The sequence below is a fragment of the Wyeomyia smithii genome, chromosome 1, assembly GCF_029784165.1.
Source record: "Wyeomyia smithii strain HCP4-BCI-WySm-NY-G18 chromosome 1, ASM2978416v1, whole genome shotgun sequence".
Classification (NCBI taxonomy): Eukaryota; Metazoa; Arthropoda; class Insecta; order Diptera; family Culicidae; genus Wyeomyia; species Wyeomyia smithii.
Window position 1 is genome coordinate 172497201 of NC_073694.1, and position 16679 is coordinate 172513879.

The window sequence follows — 16679 nt, forward strand, 5'->3', positions numbered from 1 at the left end:
AAGTTCACTTTTCATGAATCATGACTAAATGAAAAAAAAATAAAATAGAAAAAAATTGTCATTGAAGTGTTACTGAGATTTAAGTAAAACTACCACAATTCTTTTATAACATTTCTTCAACATATATTTTTGTATGACATGTTCCTTTATTGAAATAATTTTGGCAAGTGAAAATAAGCCCCATAAGCTACTCGGCTTCCGGGCAGCTGCACAACTAAATCCGATTCTACGCACGTTAGGTACTTACGGAATTTACTGCGCTTCTAAACATTTTTAAGTGACATTGAACGTATAGGATGATTGTAGGATCTATATAATGTATGTTTATGTCGAAGCTTACTGTGAGGCGCCCTCATTCCGTGCAGCTCCTTATTCCGTGCACTTCGTTTAAAAATGTTAAAAATTATATCAAATGTAAGAAGATTTTTTAAAAAGTATGTTTGAAGATGATTATCTGTATAGGATAAAACACCTTAGAACATTCCCTGAAAATGACCCAAGACAATATTTTGAATTCCAAAATAGCAACATTCGTTTTCTAAAAACCAACCTTAAATGGCCGACCCAATATGGCTATTTCCGGAATCGGAATGATGCCCAGAGACAGAAAATCAACTTCAGAAGCCAATTTAAAATTCCACGATTCCTGGTTTCCGAAACACATAAAAAATTTACCAAGTACCACGTAGTATGAGTACTTCCGGTATCGGAATGATGCCCAGAGACCTGTAAACGACACCAGACAAACCGGAAATCACTACCCTATATTAGGAAATGACGCGTAAAGTTGATTTCCGGTCTCTAGGCATAATCCCGACTCCGAAAATATCAAAATTGAGTGTTATTAGACCATTTCTGGTTCTCTTCCAGATCCCGGAAGTCGCCATTTTGGAATGGAACATGGCATCTGGGGTCGTTTTCATCAAATATCTGCATATCATCCCGATTCCAAAGATACTGATATGAGGGAAAATTCATTGAATTTTGGCTGTTTGCTGAAAACCGGAAGTCACCATTTTAAATTTTAAAATGGTGTCTGGATTTCCAGTCTGTGGACATCATCCCGATTCCGGAAATACCCATATTTTCTGGTATTCGAGCATTTTTAGTTCTTTTCCAGAAACCGGAAGTCGCCATCTTGAAATTCGTAACGTTGTTCCGGTCTCTGGTTATAATCCCGAATCTGAAAATACCCATATTGGATGGAATTTGATCTTGTTTTATTTAATTGTTCCGGAACAACCATTTTGGGGGCATATTACGATAACACCCAATACCATAAAAATGGCCCGTAGAAGTAATGTTATGTACTTTGAACCGGATTTCCTGGAATAAAAATTTTCTCGGTGCACTAACGCTTATTTAAAAGCAGATAAGCAATTGAATCTTTTGGAGATAAAACTATCGAAATCGGATAAAAATCGCAAGAGTTACAAAAATTTTAATTTGTGGGTACCCGGGAACCCCGTTAATAACGGTTGATACTGTAAAGGTTACACCGAGAAACGGTATGGAATTTCGGACCAATCACTTTGGTTCTTTGCGTGATCTCTAAAATGTCTACTATATATTTCAGTTTGTTCTTTACTGCAACTAGCTTTTCTCTACAAAAGTACGTTATGCCAAAATAAGGGTATCAACAGAACAAAAATAAATACTCTCCACAGATTGACACCTTTCTAAAGTCAGTTCATTTTCGACCCGATCAGAGCCGGGAACACACACGCGACCGGCTACTGGACCGGGATTCTATATTGCTACACGAGTGCACTGCATGAATGTCGGACAAAAATGTATACTGAATAAATAAAATGCTTGTGGCGTAAGGGAGCGCGTATTCCCTTCGCTATGGCGTTCTTGAGGCTACTTGCACACTATGCCCTAGGTTTCACAAAACGCCACACTTGCTTCCTGTGTAAATTGGTGCAACGCTTTTGCATAGTACGGCGAAGTAAACTTAAATAAGTTGGACTAGAATGCTTAGATAAAGTAATCGTACTGAAGATTATTTAAGCTTTGTTAGGAGCGCGCTTCGATGCTTTTAAATTAAAGGTATAAAAAGTATTAAATACTCGAAATAGAAGGAAGAAAACTTTCATTCTGGTTTATACATGCCTCTACAGCGCTGCTTACGCTAGCTTTACTCCGATAATGGAATCTCTAAAGTTAAATGCTTCACTTTGCTTTTGCTTGTACAGGTTGCTTTTTTTCTTCTTCTACTTTGTGTTGTATACAGTCATAAAACTATTTTTCTTGACATGGTCATATCTGCCAGATAGCCAGCTTATGACAAATCAGCGTGCCTTTTCCTTTTTTTTATTTGTTTAATTTGCTTCACGATGAAATGTACCGTTTAGATTACTTTTGAGTAGTGTTGATTTATTTAATCGATAATTTTTCAGTATATCAACTACCACAACTTCAATGAGCTTTTTTTTAAATAGAATAACGAGGAGGCTGAAGGGGAACGAAACAATAAAGCAGTCAAACAGTGTGCGTTAGAAAAGAGTCTTGAGATTTAAGGATTTCCGAAAAAAAAACTCAGTTAAACCGATAGTCACGGATTGAGAAAAGTAATGTAAAAGTTGTGACCTAGTGTTCACGTAAATTTAGTACACAAAACATGTATGTAATATGTGTCTAAAACAATATTATGACACGAGGAGAATAGTTACTGTTTTAAAATACTAGCAGAATAACTTAGGCTGAGTGAATTTCAACTGTTGGGTATGTGCGCAAAAAACGCTATTCTAGAGTATGTGCGATCACGTTGCTCTAGATTAGTGCCACTACTTTCTGCAATTTTGTGGGTATCTGAAGATAATTGATTGTTTAGCATGTCTTTCGTAGCTCTGGTAGTGGGACCCTAGAGATACCTTCCAAGCAAACCAGCCGAATTGTTTGCACAACATGGATTTTTTTTTTCATTTACATTTGGCTTTCTTTGCGCCACTGAAACGTTCCTGACTTGACACCAATGCTGGAGGAGCCTTGGCCACTGCCGCTGCTACTCAATATGTTGTTGGTGCGTCGAATCAGTTGGGCCGCTGAATCGATTCGATTGCGTATAAGCCGCATAGCTGGGTTGGTAGCAATACCACTACGTTTCGATGATTTTCTGTGGAAGGACAAAACATTTAATAGGAGCCCGTGAAAGCGCTACTATCACAAAACTTACCCTCCCTGCGGCTGTTCCTTCTGATTGTTGCCCAGAATGATACGCATATGAGTATCCCTAGCAAAATGATTGTTTTCCGAAGGATTCATAATCGTGCTGTTGTTCGATAAACTGATGTTCATCTCTTCAAACTGCTTGCCCAGTAACGCCAGCGAGGAAGGCGGCTGATTTTGTCCTGGTGAACTGACGTCACTACTAGGCGAATGTGGTGGTGTCGCATACAGTGGCGACATGCACCCCAAATCGAACAGATCGGCATCGTTCGGATTCATTCGAATATTGGAAGCTGCGAATTATGATATCATGGTTAGAACCAACGTATTAAATGTATTTTGTTGCTATTTTGTTACCTATATTCACCTGATACTCTTCGACATTCGGTAAAATTTGTGCATGTTTTTTCGTTCCAACGTACTTGCTATTGCTGTTGCTGCCACTTCCGGTGGACGGTTGGTGATTCGGTTGATGCTGCTGCTGTACAATGTGATGCGATTTCGAGTTGTGGTGACGAGAATGTTTCTGCAGCTGCTGCGTGAACGACATTGGCGCTTGCTGTAAGAAAAAACCTGCTGTAGTTGACTCATCCAAAAAAATACAAAAAAAGCCTCTTCCAAAACCTACCTCGTTACTGCTGCCAGTGGATTGACTAGAAATTACGCTCTTTCGCTTCTGCAGGCTGCTGTTATCGGACTGCATAGTGTTTTCGTAGAAGTTACTATTCTGGGTAGAGGAACTACCGCCAGCTGCCGCAGTACCACCATTCATCGTATGGTTCGGCATCAGTAGATTCGGATTCGGGAAGGGACCTGACGGCGAAGGGTTGTGAATTGGTGCGGATGCCTGCGGACACTCATCCGGGGATTTGAGACTTAAACTCTGATGAACCAGTTTACCACCATCCAGGTCGTCTGAAAAGTTAAAATTAAAAATGTTTGAATCGCGTTACCAGATGAGCGAAGTTCTTACTTTTCGTGTAATTCTCCAGAATCCTCAATACATTATTACGGTTCGATTTCGCTGCCAATTTGATTGGCGTTCGGCCACAGTGATCCGATTTGTACGGGTTGGCACCGTATTTGAGCAAATAGGTAACACATTTTTCGTGTCCTTCCTGGGCAGAAATACCAAGAGCCGTTGCACCTTGCTTGCAGGCATGATCCGGAATCGCACCATAGTACAGCAGCAGCTGCATGACCTCATGGTTCCCCTGCCAGGCACAAGAGTGCAAAGGTGTGCGCGATTCAAGATCCATAGCGTTGACATCGGCGTTTCCTATAAAATAAGTTAGTTCTTATCGAGAATATTACAAAATTAAAAAAATAAAAACAATTACCTAAAGTTATCAACAGCTTAACCATCTCGGCGTGACCCTGCCAAGAAGCCACATGGAGAGCCGTTCGACCTTCGCTATCCGGAATGTTTACGTCCGCGTTCGAATATTCCAAGAGGAACTTTACAACCTTCAGTTTATTTTCTAGTGCCAAAATATACAACGTGGTTCGTGAATCGGCGTCTTTCGAGTTCACGTCGCAACCAAACTTCAACAATGTCTGAACGCATTCGAAATGGCCCTCAAGGCAAGCCAGTCTGAATGCCGTCTTTCCGTCGTGAGCTCTCTGATCGATGCACGGCCGATGAATGTTCAAGATAGCCTCCAGTACCGAATTATGCCCTTCCTGAGCAGCAAGATGCAATGCGGCTTTCCCCTCGTTATCACATTCATCTATTTTCGCGCCTGATTCAAGCAGCTGAATGCAAATGTCAGCGTAGCCCTCAAAAGCTGCGTAGTGTAGGGGCGTCCATCCAGCATTATCGCGATGGGTTTCATCCAATCCACGGTCAAGCAGTTGTCGTACAGTTTCCAGATTACCTTGCGCTGCAGCTACGCTTAAAACTGTACGGCCTTCCGAATCCATACAGTCAATGCCACAACCCCAGAATAGAAGTAATTTCACCACGTGTGCATGCCCAGAAGTGCAGGCTGCCCACAGTGGAGTCCTTCCCATATGATCTGCCATGTCAGGATCAGCTCCGTTTTCCAGAAGCAGTTCACAGATCTCTGAATTCCCTTCGAACGAACTAACCAGCAACGGAGACATTCCTTCATTATCCGTCTGATCGGTGTTGGCACCATACTCAAGCAAAGTCGAAATTACTTTGCTATATCCCGAGCTTCCACAAAGAGCAGCCACGCACAACGCATTCCTCCCGTCTAGGTCTGTATGATTCACATCTGCGCCGTTCTCCAATAAAATCTCCACGATATCGTAATGCCCCATATAGGATGCTGCGATTAACGACGTACGGCCTTGCTTGTCGATCGAGTTAACGTTTGCGCCCGCTTCGATCAGAATCTTCACAATGTCTTCATTGCCGCTCCAGGCGGCAGCACGCAACGCAGTGCGTCCCTCCTTATCAGCCCGGTCGATCGCACAGGCGCCGCTTTCTATCAGCAGCTTCACAACATCGGTATGGCCACCCCAAGAAGCCGATCGCAGCGGAGTCCAGCCGTCGCGATCGGCATGATTGACGTCGATCTTGCGGAAACGTCCGGTTCCATCATTGAGCGATTGCTTGTAACGCAGCAAAAGGTTCACAATCTCAATGTGGCCGTTACGGGCGGCTATGTTGAGTGCAGTTTGCCCATTCAGGTCCTCGATTTCCAGATCAATTGGATCCTTGCAGGCCTGGAATTATTATGAGAAATGTTTCAATCGACTTGTCTTTAACGGGTGAAGTAAATCTACTACAGATTTGCTAATTTTGTTCTACTGTTGTTTGTAAATAACCTATGCTATAAAAGTTTTTGGTAAATTTCATACATGATTCGGTTTTTCATTAATTTTTTTACTTTCTTATATTGAGTTTACTTTCATTGTTAGCAACTCCATAACACATTGACTTAAAGGACTGAAATTCTAAAGTTTGATGATACTTACATTCAACGCTCTCTCCAGCAGAGTATGGTTGCCTTCGTTCGCCAGTATGTGAATAAGGGCTTTGCCCTTGTGCAGCTCCGAATCGAACATATCGTACTGAACGCGATCATTTTGAATGTCCGACTTGGAATCGCCAATGGCACTGCCCTCTCCGGCAACTCCACTCTCGCAGCGATCCACTTCATGGCCGTCGTACCGATCGGAAGACACCATTGCCGCCGGACCGATTCCCATGGCACCAGCCCCTTTACCCATACCGCACTGAAGTTCGATATTGATCGACTTCTGCAGTTCTTGTTGGCAACTTTTCTCGCTCGAGATCAGCAGCTCAGCTAGCTCCGAGTCGATGTTTTGCGAACGATCCGACAGAACCGGCGAATTGATGGCAGACGATTCACAAGACATAACAGTGTCGGCATTGTTGATGCCGGTTTCAATGAGCAGCTTGAGCACTTTGCAGTCCGTTGGTAGATTCGGTTTGAAGAAGTCGTTTAGGAATCCGGTGAATTCATCATTGAGCTCGGCATTTAGATAACGCTCCAGCATCGTGCGAGTACGTAACGCTAAATTAACGTCATTTTTGCACTCATCTTCGCACAGAGCACAACAGTTTAGGAGATTGGTGTAGAAACAGTCACTCAGATTGGATTTCGTTTCCAACAGAATCAGAAGCAGATCAAGGTTGATGTTTTTGTTGGTCAGATATTCGCCGGTTTTGATCAAATGATATAAATAGAGGCGTAACTTGTTCGGACACAATTGATCCGCGACCATTGTGTAGTACATGGAGACCATAATGTGGCCCTCGTTGAGATCGCACAGGAACTTCTTGGTAGAGAACTTAACGTCTATCAACCAGTCGCAAAAAGAGTTGTGGAATATTTTCAGCGCGTAGACATTGCGAGGACTGTATTCCACGATATTACGCATCAAATCGAGTCGCTTCTCGAACTCTTCCATGTCGAGACTGTAGTTGTGGGTACGCAGGCAATTGTAGAGAAAAAACTTGTCCACGTAATTGTTGCACACTAGCAGTACATTGAGGATAGGCCGTATTTTGTTGTACTGCTTCTTGTTGAACGATTTCTGACAGATGTACAGATAAAGGCCGTTCAGTGTGCATGGAATCAGTTTAATCTCCCGGAAGGTGAAAAAGTTCTCCTTGATACCCGTCAATACCTTGTACAGGTATAGTAGACATCCATTCGACTTGATATAGAGCTGATTCAGACTTTCGATAATATCTTTGGTCAGATTAATTCCACGGAAGTCCGTGTTCAGTCTATTGATGATGTACTGCTGAACGTCCTTAACGACGTGACTCTTGCGTAGGTCATCCAGCGTAAGCTTCTTGAAACCGGTAAATAACTTAGTAATATTTTTGTTCTGCTTTTTAGCCGTACACACCACGAATAACCACTTGGGCATCAGGTGTATATGATTGGAAAGCAGTTCCGCGATATTGCGGCTCTTTGTAACCTGTTTACCTTTGAGCGTGGAAATCAGGTTCCCATCTTGTATGTAGTTCTCATCGATCGAGTCTATCAACAGCAGCAAGGCATTCTTAGGTGGGCTTAGTTCCAGCAGCGGAAACAATATTGCTTTCTTGAAACAGTCATCCGGATTTTTCTCTATACTATCCACCGTTATAGACTCGAAAATGTCGGGATTGCTAAGCAGCATTTCGTAATAACCATCGGCAATAATCTGTCGACAATTTTTCGACTTTGGCAACGGTGGAGGAATGTTCACTTCCGTTGCAGCAGTTGATTCAACTTTGGGGGTTTGTGGATTGGTGCCCTCCTCCTGTGGGACCTCTTGTTCTTGAGTGCTTTTTTCGCTGACCACTTGTTCGTTTATCTCGACAGTAACGTCCTCACTGATCTCGCGAGCGATTTCATCATCCAGCTTGATGTCGCTTATATCAGCGATTCCCTCACCGGCACCGTCTAATAGTTCTTCTTCGTCTGGTTCCGCTGTTGGTGATGGTTCTTTCGGGCTGGGTGTTTTTGTCGGTGATCGAATGTTACTGCCAATCGCCACCGGAATTTTGGAACCTCTCGTCTTACCAGGGCTGGAAATATTGTTCTGCTGTTTCTCTACTTTTTTGCCACCCGCTGCTGGAGCACTTTTCAGCAGCGGTGGATGCGTTGTGTACGGATAGTTAGGCTGTTCCTTATCACGGCTTAGGCTTTCCACCGGTTCCGACTGCTGGCGACAAACTTTCTTCTTGGAGCAAAACTCCGCCACTCGCTCATTAAGTTTGATTTCCGAAAGAATCACCTCTTCGAGTTCCTTATCATATTCTACATCTTTGTCGTCGGATTTCGTTACACCCGCTGCCAGCGCAATTTGTTGCTGATCAGCTTCCGGTAAAGCATCATTACTGCTGCTTATTACCGATGCTTCTAGATTCACTTCAATCGGTTTATCACTTGTGAGATCATTTGATGGAGTCGTTGCATTATTCGAGATCACTACTGTCGAGCTGCTACAAACAAAGCTCGAATGGCTGAGGATTTGCAGTATTATACTGCGAATGAACATACTGAGACTATGGCACTCTGGGTTTTGCGAGTTTACGAAATAACATGCCAGCAGCCTTCGGTTTAGCATCCCTCTGGTTCCGGTGCTACCTTCGATGATATCGTTGCAGATCGATGTTTTCCCAGACCCATTGGAACCGAGTACTAAATAACCTAGTGAGGGCAAATCAGCGCCACGAACCGGTGCCTGGTGGGTTGATGTTGCTCGTGGGAAGAAACTCGAACTCTGAGGCGGCACACATTCACCCGGATCTGTCATACCTGGTGGAACGGGAATTGGTTTCTTGCAAGCACGCTGCTCCAAACACATCGCAACCTTTTTCAGAACCCATTCCCGGTTGAGATAAGCATTGATTTCCGAGCTCACGGATGACTCAACTCCCTTGCCAATATGACCAGTGGTATTTTGATTTCCAGTTCTACCATTAATCGGTGGGATGCCGGTCAATGGCTTCGGATTGACTGGAGGATTGAGAGATGGAGGATCAATATCTAGCTGTTCGTTATCTTCCTGACTTCGTTCAGCCGAACGATTTCGGTGCAGATTAGTGAGCATTTCTAGCTTTTCGTTGCACCTTGCCTCCAACTCGTTCAGCGATTCATTGATGTCTAGATCTAGGTTTTTATCCTCTTCCTCATTGGCCAAAGTTTTATAACCGAGCAGGGGCTGATCGATTGGCTCTGTTGGAGCTGCAGAGTCCGAGTTCAATGAATCGTTCAGTACATTCTGGTGTACCAAATTAACAAAATGCTCTTTCCTTGCTAAGTAAGAGAAGTTAGAAATTTGATACTCCTTATGCAGTTCGATTTTTTTGTGCATTTGAGTTGTATCTTTTAGAAAATCCCGTATTCGCCGATCTTCCAACTCAGCGTTAATTATTTTAACGTCTCGATCATTGCTGCTACTGTTGTTCAGGTTATCGTCAATATTCGCAGCACCGATGCCACGACCACTAGTTGGCGTCGGTAGCGGTGGACGCCCCTTGGGGGTAGCACCTTGCTGCTGCTGCTGACGGGGCCGTTCAGACTTTTTTAGTGGCGTCGCGTACAAACTGTCTTTACTGTGCATGGCTAAATTGTTCTGTATTTTGTTGTTATTTTCCGCGCCAGAATTGTGCTGCTGGCTAACAAATCCCCCCGAGGCATTCACGTCCTCCGCTGTGCAAGCACCGTTCGTTGTTTCACCATCGTCAAAACCACCGCTGCCCCCACCGCCACCTGATCCATTACGTAGCCTCTCGTGACAGGGCAAATTTTCGTAGATGTCATCGGTATTCATTTTCCCGTTGGCTATTTTACCATCCATCGACGATGACATATCGCTTGCTCCAGCTCTAGGCTTCACTTCAACACCAATATATATGTTTATAGGTTTACTAATTGATTCTCCAAACTGGATTTATTTAAATACGCATTATTGCTGTCCTCTTACTTAAAGTTCCACATGGTACTGATGAGAAAAAAAAACGGCCTAAATCGTTTGAGCATCAATCAGCACACTGGACTCAATTCGATCTTTTTCTCTTTGCCTTACGTTTAGCCGGCCAACGGATTGCTAATAGGTCATTTTGCTTCTTTCGGCTCTAGAACTGCGGTCTACCCTAGCAAAGTGACTTCACTCTAGTCAGTCGGCGGCTGCTTGCTGTTGCTGCTCTTATCCTATAAATAAACAAGAAAAGACCAAAACGAAGTGCTGTGAGAAACGTTGCATTGCAGTACGACGACGACGACGATAAAGGGACGGAACATAACGTTCGACGCCCGCGGTTACATCATATTCATTCAAGAGAAGTTTTCTATGCCGAAGTTTACTAATAAAAAACTGGGACTGCCAATAAATGCGAACGAGAGAACGAACGGTGGCGAGCAGTTTCAAAATGTGGCTGCCTACCGGTGGAAGCGACTGTTTAGAAGGCGGACTATGTGCTTGGTAGTGCTATAACAATCATCATCGAGACATTAAAAGAATGGTGCTTCGCTATTTCCGAAATCAAACGGCCGCCGGCTGCTGTTTTGCGATCCGTCGCGGCGCGCTCGGTCGTTAGCGATCACCACCGAAAAAAAATGGTTGGAGCATAACAAACGCCACTGTCTGGTGTGTATTGAAATCTCTCAATTCAATAAAACTTCGAAGGTTTTAGGCCTTACTACCCTGATCAATTCCGTTTGTTTTTTTTTTTCAAATTCATCTGTACTATCATATGAAAAACACTGAAGTTTTTTTTTAATAATTGAATTTGAGATCCTACACTAAAAAAATGCATTTTAAAAACGAAAAATGATTTTGAATTAACTGGTCCTCGCAGATTTTTAACTAAATAAGTTTTCATATAGGGGTAAGCGGGGTAAGACCGCCCCCTTAAGCAATTCTTTTTATAGAAAAAAAAGTTGCGGCTGCAATTTCATTTTTTCTTCGCTAAGAGGTTTTTCTATTCAATACCCGATCTTAAAAAATAAGAACTGAAATGTTTTTGTTTATTTTCCAGCTTTCTTTTAAATTTTAAAAATTCATTGAAAATGTGCAGATCTTTTTCATGCGGGGTAAGCCCGCCCACCAGCGGGGTAAGATCGCCCACCATTTTTTGACGATAAACAATATTTTTAGGGCCGAAACGGTTGATTTTATCGGTATAGTGTCTCTGACAAAGATGTAGATGGCATTTTTTTTTCTTTTTAAATAAAATATACACTGTGAAAAATCTGAAATAAAAATTTTTTTTCTAAGTTTTAACTTATTTTGTTTTCTGATTATTCAAGTTCAAATCAATGTTTAGGTAACCTTTTTTGGTTTTCAAAATAAATAGATTTTTCAGAATTGGGGTTTTTCAAGATATTGAAATCATAATATACCTATCTTTAAGCTAAAATTTAAAACTCATCAAACCTGTCTGTATAATTCTTTTGAAGACTTATTATGCATAGAAAAATACTAATAATTATGATTTCTTTTATTTATATTTTCAATTTTCTATGCTCTTTTTTTTGAAGAACAAAATTACCAACGACACTATACACCAAACAAACCGTCTAAAAAAAATTTCTTCACAAAATGTGACCAATAATATTTCTATTATCCATGATCCAACAACCATAAAATTTTAGCTTACCTTTTGTAGATTTTACAGGCCAAAACATGTTTTTTCAAATAAATTTGAAAAAAAAATATTTTTAATTCCATTTTATATTTTTTCTTTAAATTTTTTTAGAGTGTGTACTTTTTTCGGAAGTAAAAAACTACTATTTTCAATTCTGCCGGAGACGTCATACCATTCAAACAAACCGTCCTGGCTCTAAAATTATTTTGGTTCATTAACACCATTTTCACACAGGTTTGACTTTTTCAAAAATAAGTAATAATAATAATAATAATAATAATAATAATAATAATAATAATAGTAATAATAATTTTTAATAACTAATAAATAAGCTTCAACCAAATCGAAAATGGTCGATTAACATCGATGTCTTATGTGGCTTGAAGTTGCTTAACTGATCCTGTAAATATTCCCTTTGTAGTGTCGAGGCATTTGGGTCTTGAAGTAAAACAACAAGCAGTTGTATAGGTGGCGGTTTTACCCCTTGTATAGTGGGCGACTTTACCCCCAGTGGAACATTTACAAGATTACTCACGGCCTTCGATATTTCCGAAAGAAGATAGATTCAGGCAAACGATTAAACGTATATTCACGAACAAAACAATAGATTTTTAAACAGAAAAACCTTAAGTCCCGTTACCGCAAAACAATAGCGCATTGACTGGTTGCCAGCTGAAAGGTTGTTTTTGATTATTTCTGCGACCGTTCGCGCACTATCAAAACAGAAAAACGTGCAAAATGTTATGTAATTGTACTGTAATAGACACGTTAAAGAAATTTTTCAATTATTTTATAACTTGGTAGTAAAACTGGGCGGTCTTACCCCGCAGGGCGGTCTTACCCTGTTTACCCCTAGATAATTCAGGGACATCCCAGATGGTCTCGAGGTACGATGCTGGCCCAACAAGCCAGTCAGTCGTCGTAGGTTCGAGTCTCGGCTTTGGGGAGACTGTTAGTGTCAGTAGGATTGTAGCGCTAGCCCCGCAATTGTCCAGTACACTAAACAGTCGGCTGCGAAGTCTGCGTATAAATAAACAGAAGGTCAAGTTCCGAATCGGAATGCAGCACCAAGGCTTGGCTTCTTTTTAATTCAAGGTACCTAAAATTCTTCTCAACAAATCAAAGTGAACACTTCTAAGGAAAAAAAGTTTTTTCTAACAAAAACTTTTTTGTGTCCTGGGCGTGCGGTAATAGCAACAGATAGAGAAATGTTTTTTTTTACTCTCGCTTATTTTCCGTCGGTCTAGTTCCACCACTGTTGTTGTTGTGCCAATCACCGACGCCCGGGGGAGGCGACTCCACCCAGGACCCTAACTCACGACCCGTTTATTAACGGACCGGCGCCAACGGCTTTACTTCCTAATGCGATGGAAGGCGTGATCCCAGAGATTTTTCGCCTCAGAAAATCTCCCGGTGTCGTCTAGGATTGAATCTAGACCAGTTGGGTTGGTTGTGAGTGGATCACGCCACCTCAAACCCATCGACACCCTATGTCGGCGGTGGGATTCGAACCCAGGCGTCGAGCGTGGTTGGCGGATACGTTATCAACCACGCTAGGGCCCTGCTGAAGAGAAATGTTGTAAAGTATGAATTACAATAAAAGAGCACGTTATACCTTTGGTTTTTCCAGTGATTGCTATACCTTTCTAGGAGAAAGGTAAAAATCATCAAAGTTGGTGGCCGCCATATTAAATTTGGCAGCAAAATTCGTTTTTGCCTTTCTCCTGGAAAGGTATAGCAATCACTGAGAAAACTAAAGGTATGAAAGAGTCAAAAGGGCCGAATGTCGTATATCACTCGACTCAGTTCGACGAACTGAGCACTTTCTGTATGTGTGTGTATGTGTGATTTTCATGCAATTAGTTCCAAATGAAAGGTCTAGTTGCCCCATAAGACCCTTTTCAATTTAAATGTAATCGGATTTTTAGTTTAGAGGTTATGTTTAAAAATGTAAAAATCACGAAACATTATTATCTCAGAAACTACTCAACCGATTTGGTTTCAAATGAGCGGGCTACCAAAAAAACCCTTAACTTTTGAATTTCATATAGATTAAAGCATCAGAGTGCATCAAAAGTTATTTATAAAAACGTGTTCTGGAGAGTGTTTCATCTCACTCATGTTTCTCAGAGATGACTGGACCGATTTCCACAAAATCATTGTCATATAGAAGGTCTAGTTGCCCCATAAGACCCTATAGATTTTTTTTACAATCGGACTTTTACTTTGCCTGTTATGTTTTAAAATGTGAAATCCAGCTTTGAAAAGATACATATTACGAAGACTACTTAAACTCACTCACTTTTCTCAGAGATGGCTGAACCGATTTCCACAAAATTAGTGTCAAATGAAAGGTCTAGCTGCCTCATAACACCTTATTGAATTTCAATGTAATGGACAGGTTTTTAACGATTTTGACCCGTTATTATTATTATAATCCAGAGATATTGCTGCAGAAATTCGAAAAATGTGACGGACGTCATCTTTTCCAAGAGGATAACGTTTGCGATAAAAAAATGGACAAAAATTGCCAATTTTTCATGGGTTTACCTTTGATCGCACTGACGAAACTACTCATACATCATCAATCATAATAACCCATGAGTTAGCAAAAAAAAATTGACAGCTCTATCAGTCAAACTCTAACTGTGATGTAGAGATGGTCGGGTATGGGAAATTTGTTACCCGTACCCGACCCGTACCCGACTAATCGAAAATTTTCAAACCCGTACCCGACCCGAACCCGTAGTCTGGTTTGTTTAAAATACCCGTACCCGACCCGAACCCGAAAAATATCTATTCCAACTACCCGTACCCGACCCGTACCCGAAAGAAAACAACGCCGAAATTGCTTGAGCCCGACCCGTACCCGACCCGTCCTGGATTTTTTTTTTTTTTTTCAAAATACCTGGGTACCTCGCACGTTATATGCACTAATTGTCATATGTGGTTTCTCGAGATGATGGCCGGAGTTAGACAAAAACCGAGTGTGAATGTGAGCGCATGTTAATGAACCCAGAGTTCCAGGCGGATGGTCCACTATAAGGAAGAGGTCCACTATGAAAAGTGCATGTCTGGTAAAGTTAAAAAAGCGACGAGTTTCATGTGAACATCGCAGCAACCTGAAATCTTAATGTTATAATAAAGTCGAAGTTAATATTGTTTATAACTTGAGAAAAATTTAATAATTCATTTGCATTTGCCAAAAACCTGTAATTTTTTAGTACAGATTCGGTGTCATCGATTCAATCTAAAAATCGGTATAACACAGATATTTCTGTACATACCTGGTCACAGTGCAAACAAAGACTATGCCATCGCTGTCAAATCTAATATACATATTTGATTCGTACCAAACACAGTAGAGAATCGATGGCCATCCGCCTGAATTTATTTTACGTCAGCTGTTTCATAATATTTTTCCTTTATTGCTATAATATTCAAGTGCCTAAATCCAAAATGTGGGTGCAATATCATGAGATCTGTTTTTTTATAACTTTTCGAAGTTTGGCATACTGACGTTTTTTGACCCGTTTTTTTAAAAAAATTCATTACTTTGAAACAGCTTCAATGATAGCTTGGATTTTTTTGGTGTCAAAGAAAAAGTTGATTCGTAGTTAGTTTGTATGTATTACCTATTTTGTTTTAATTTTTTAAAAAAAATTTTTTTCGCAAAATTTGGTTGATTTGAGGTGTTGTGCAAAAGCTACGTAATTTGTTTCTGTGAGGAGAACGCCCTGTGGCTAAGGGGAAAAGTGCCAAAATCATTAATAATTAGGTCACCTGCTTTATGGACGGCCCCAAATAAAAAATGGAATGGAGATTGGTGTTCAGCACACCAAAATTAAGTAAATACCATATTTTTGTCGCATTTATCCACACTTTTTTTACTTAACCAGCCCTTGTATTTAGTTGCCTTACTGTGCAATGCTCCGCGGTTTTCCTCACAAATATGAAAAAAGCCTGGCAAAAATTCCATTTAACTCAAAATGGTTGCAGGAAGAACTATTGACTTTCACATTAGAAAGAGATAGCATGATGTCATTTTCTTGGTGCAAACACTGCCGAAAACTGTCAGAATAGGTATTGACCGATCTCTCGTTGAGTGAGAATGGGCAATTTCTTGTTCGATCTTTCCGATTATTGACGATAAGAAAACACCTAGGTTTGAAATGTTAAAAATTAATTTCTCATAATTCACGAAAAGCAAATTACCCGTACCCGACCCGTACCCGACCAATTGAGAATTTTTCAAACCCGTACCCGACCCGAACCCGAAGCCTTGCTTTTTAAATTACCCGTACCCGACCCGAACCCGTAAAATATTTTTTTACGCTACCCGAAACCCGACCCGAACCCGTCGGGTACGGGTCGGGTACGGGTTTCGGGTAAAAATACCCGTACCCGACCATCTCTACAGTGTGATGGCGAAAAAAGTGAAGCTACTCCGTTCAGTAGTGTGCGCATTTTAAGAACGGTACCCCGCCACGTCAAAAACGGACATCGTGCGGCACTTTGTAGACGCCGGGATAGCCCGTTCCGGCATCTACAATATCTTGACACAATTGGACAACGATCAAAGCATCGAAAGAAAGCCCAGTTCCGGACGGCCAACGACCCTGAACGACAAGAAGCTTCGAAGGATTCTGAAGAGGAAGACCGAGGGAAAAGTGGCTAAATCGCTGCGTGCACTTGGCCGGGAGGTTGGTGCATGCTGAAAAACAGTGAAAAAGTATCTGGAGAACATGGACAAACATGTCAGAAAGCGGCAGTCCCGTCCACTGGTGCTAGTCTCGGAGCTGCAGGCAATGACGCAGCGACAGCAGTTGAATAAGATGGTTAAGTCGATTTCCCCGGCAAATCGCGATGCGGCAGTGATGATGGACGACGAGACCTATCTCACCCTAGATGACAACGATTT

General features: G+C 41.5%; 1 protein-coding gene across 1 annotated transcript in view; it reads right to left on the reverse strand.

Moving 5' to 3' along the window:
• Window positions 1–1545: 1545 nt before the first annotated feature.
• Window positions 1546–16679, reverse strand: part of LOC129724109 (ankyrin repeat domain-containing protein 50) — a 28903-nt gene continuing 13769 nt past the window's right edge. Inside the window, exons 2-8 of the mRNA XM_055678747.1 lie at window positions 6118–10322; window positions 4512–5865; window positions 4145–4450; window positions 3800–4086; window positions 3529–3730; window positions 3179–3464; window positions 1546–3118 (exon numbers count right to left, since the gene is read on the reverse strand). Coding sequence (XP_055534722.1) covers window positions 2929–3118; window positions 3179–3464; window positions 3529–3730; window positions 3800–4086; window positions 4145–4450; window positions 4512–5865; window positions 6118–9981 — 6489 coding nt within the window. The 5' untranslated portion in view covers window positions 9982–10322 and the 3' untranslated portion in view covers window positions 1546–2928. The remainder of the gene's footprint in view (window positions 3119–3178; window positions 3465–3528; window positions 3731–3799; window positions 4087–4144; window positions 4451–4511; window positions 5866–6117; window positions 10323–16679) is intronic.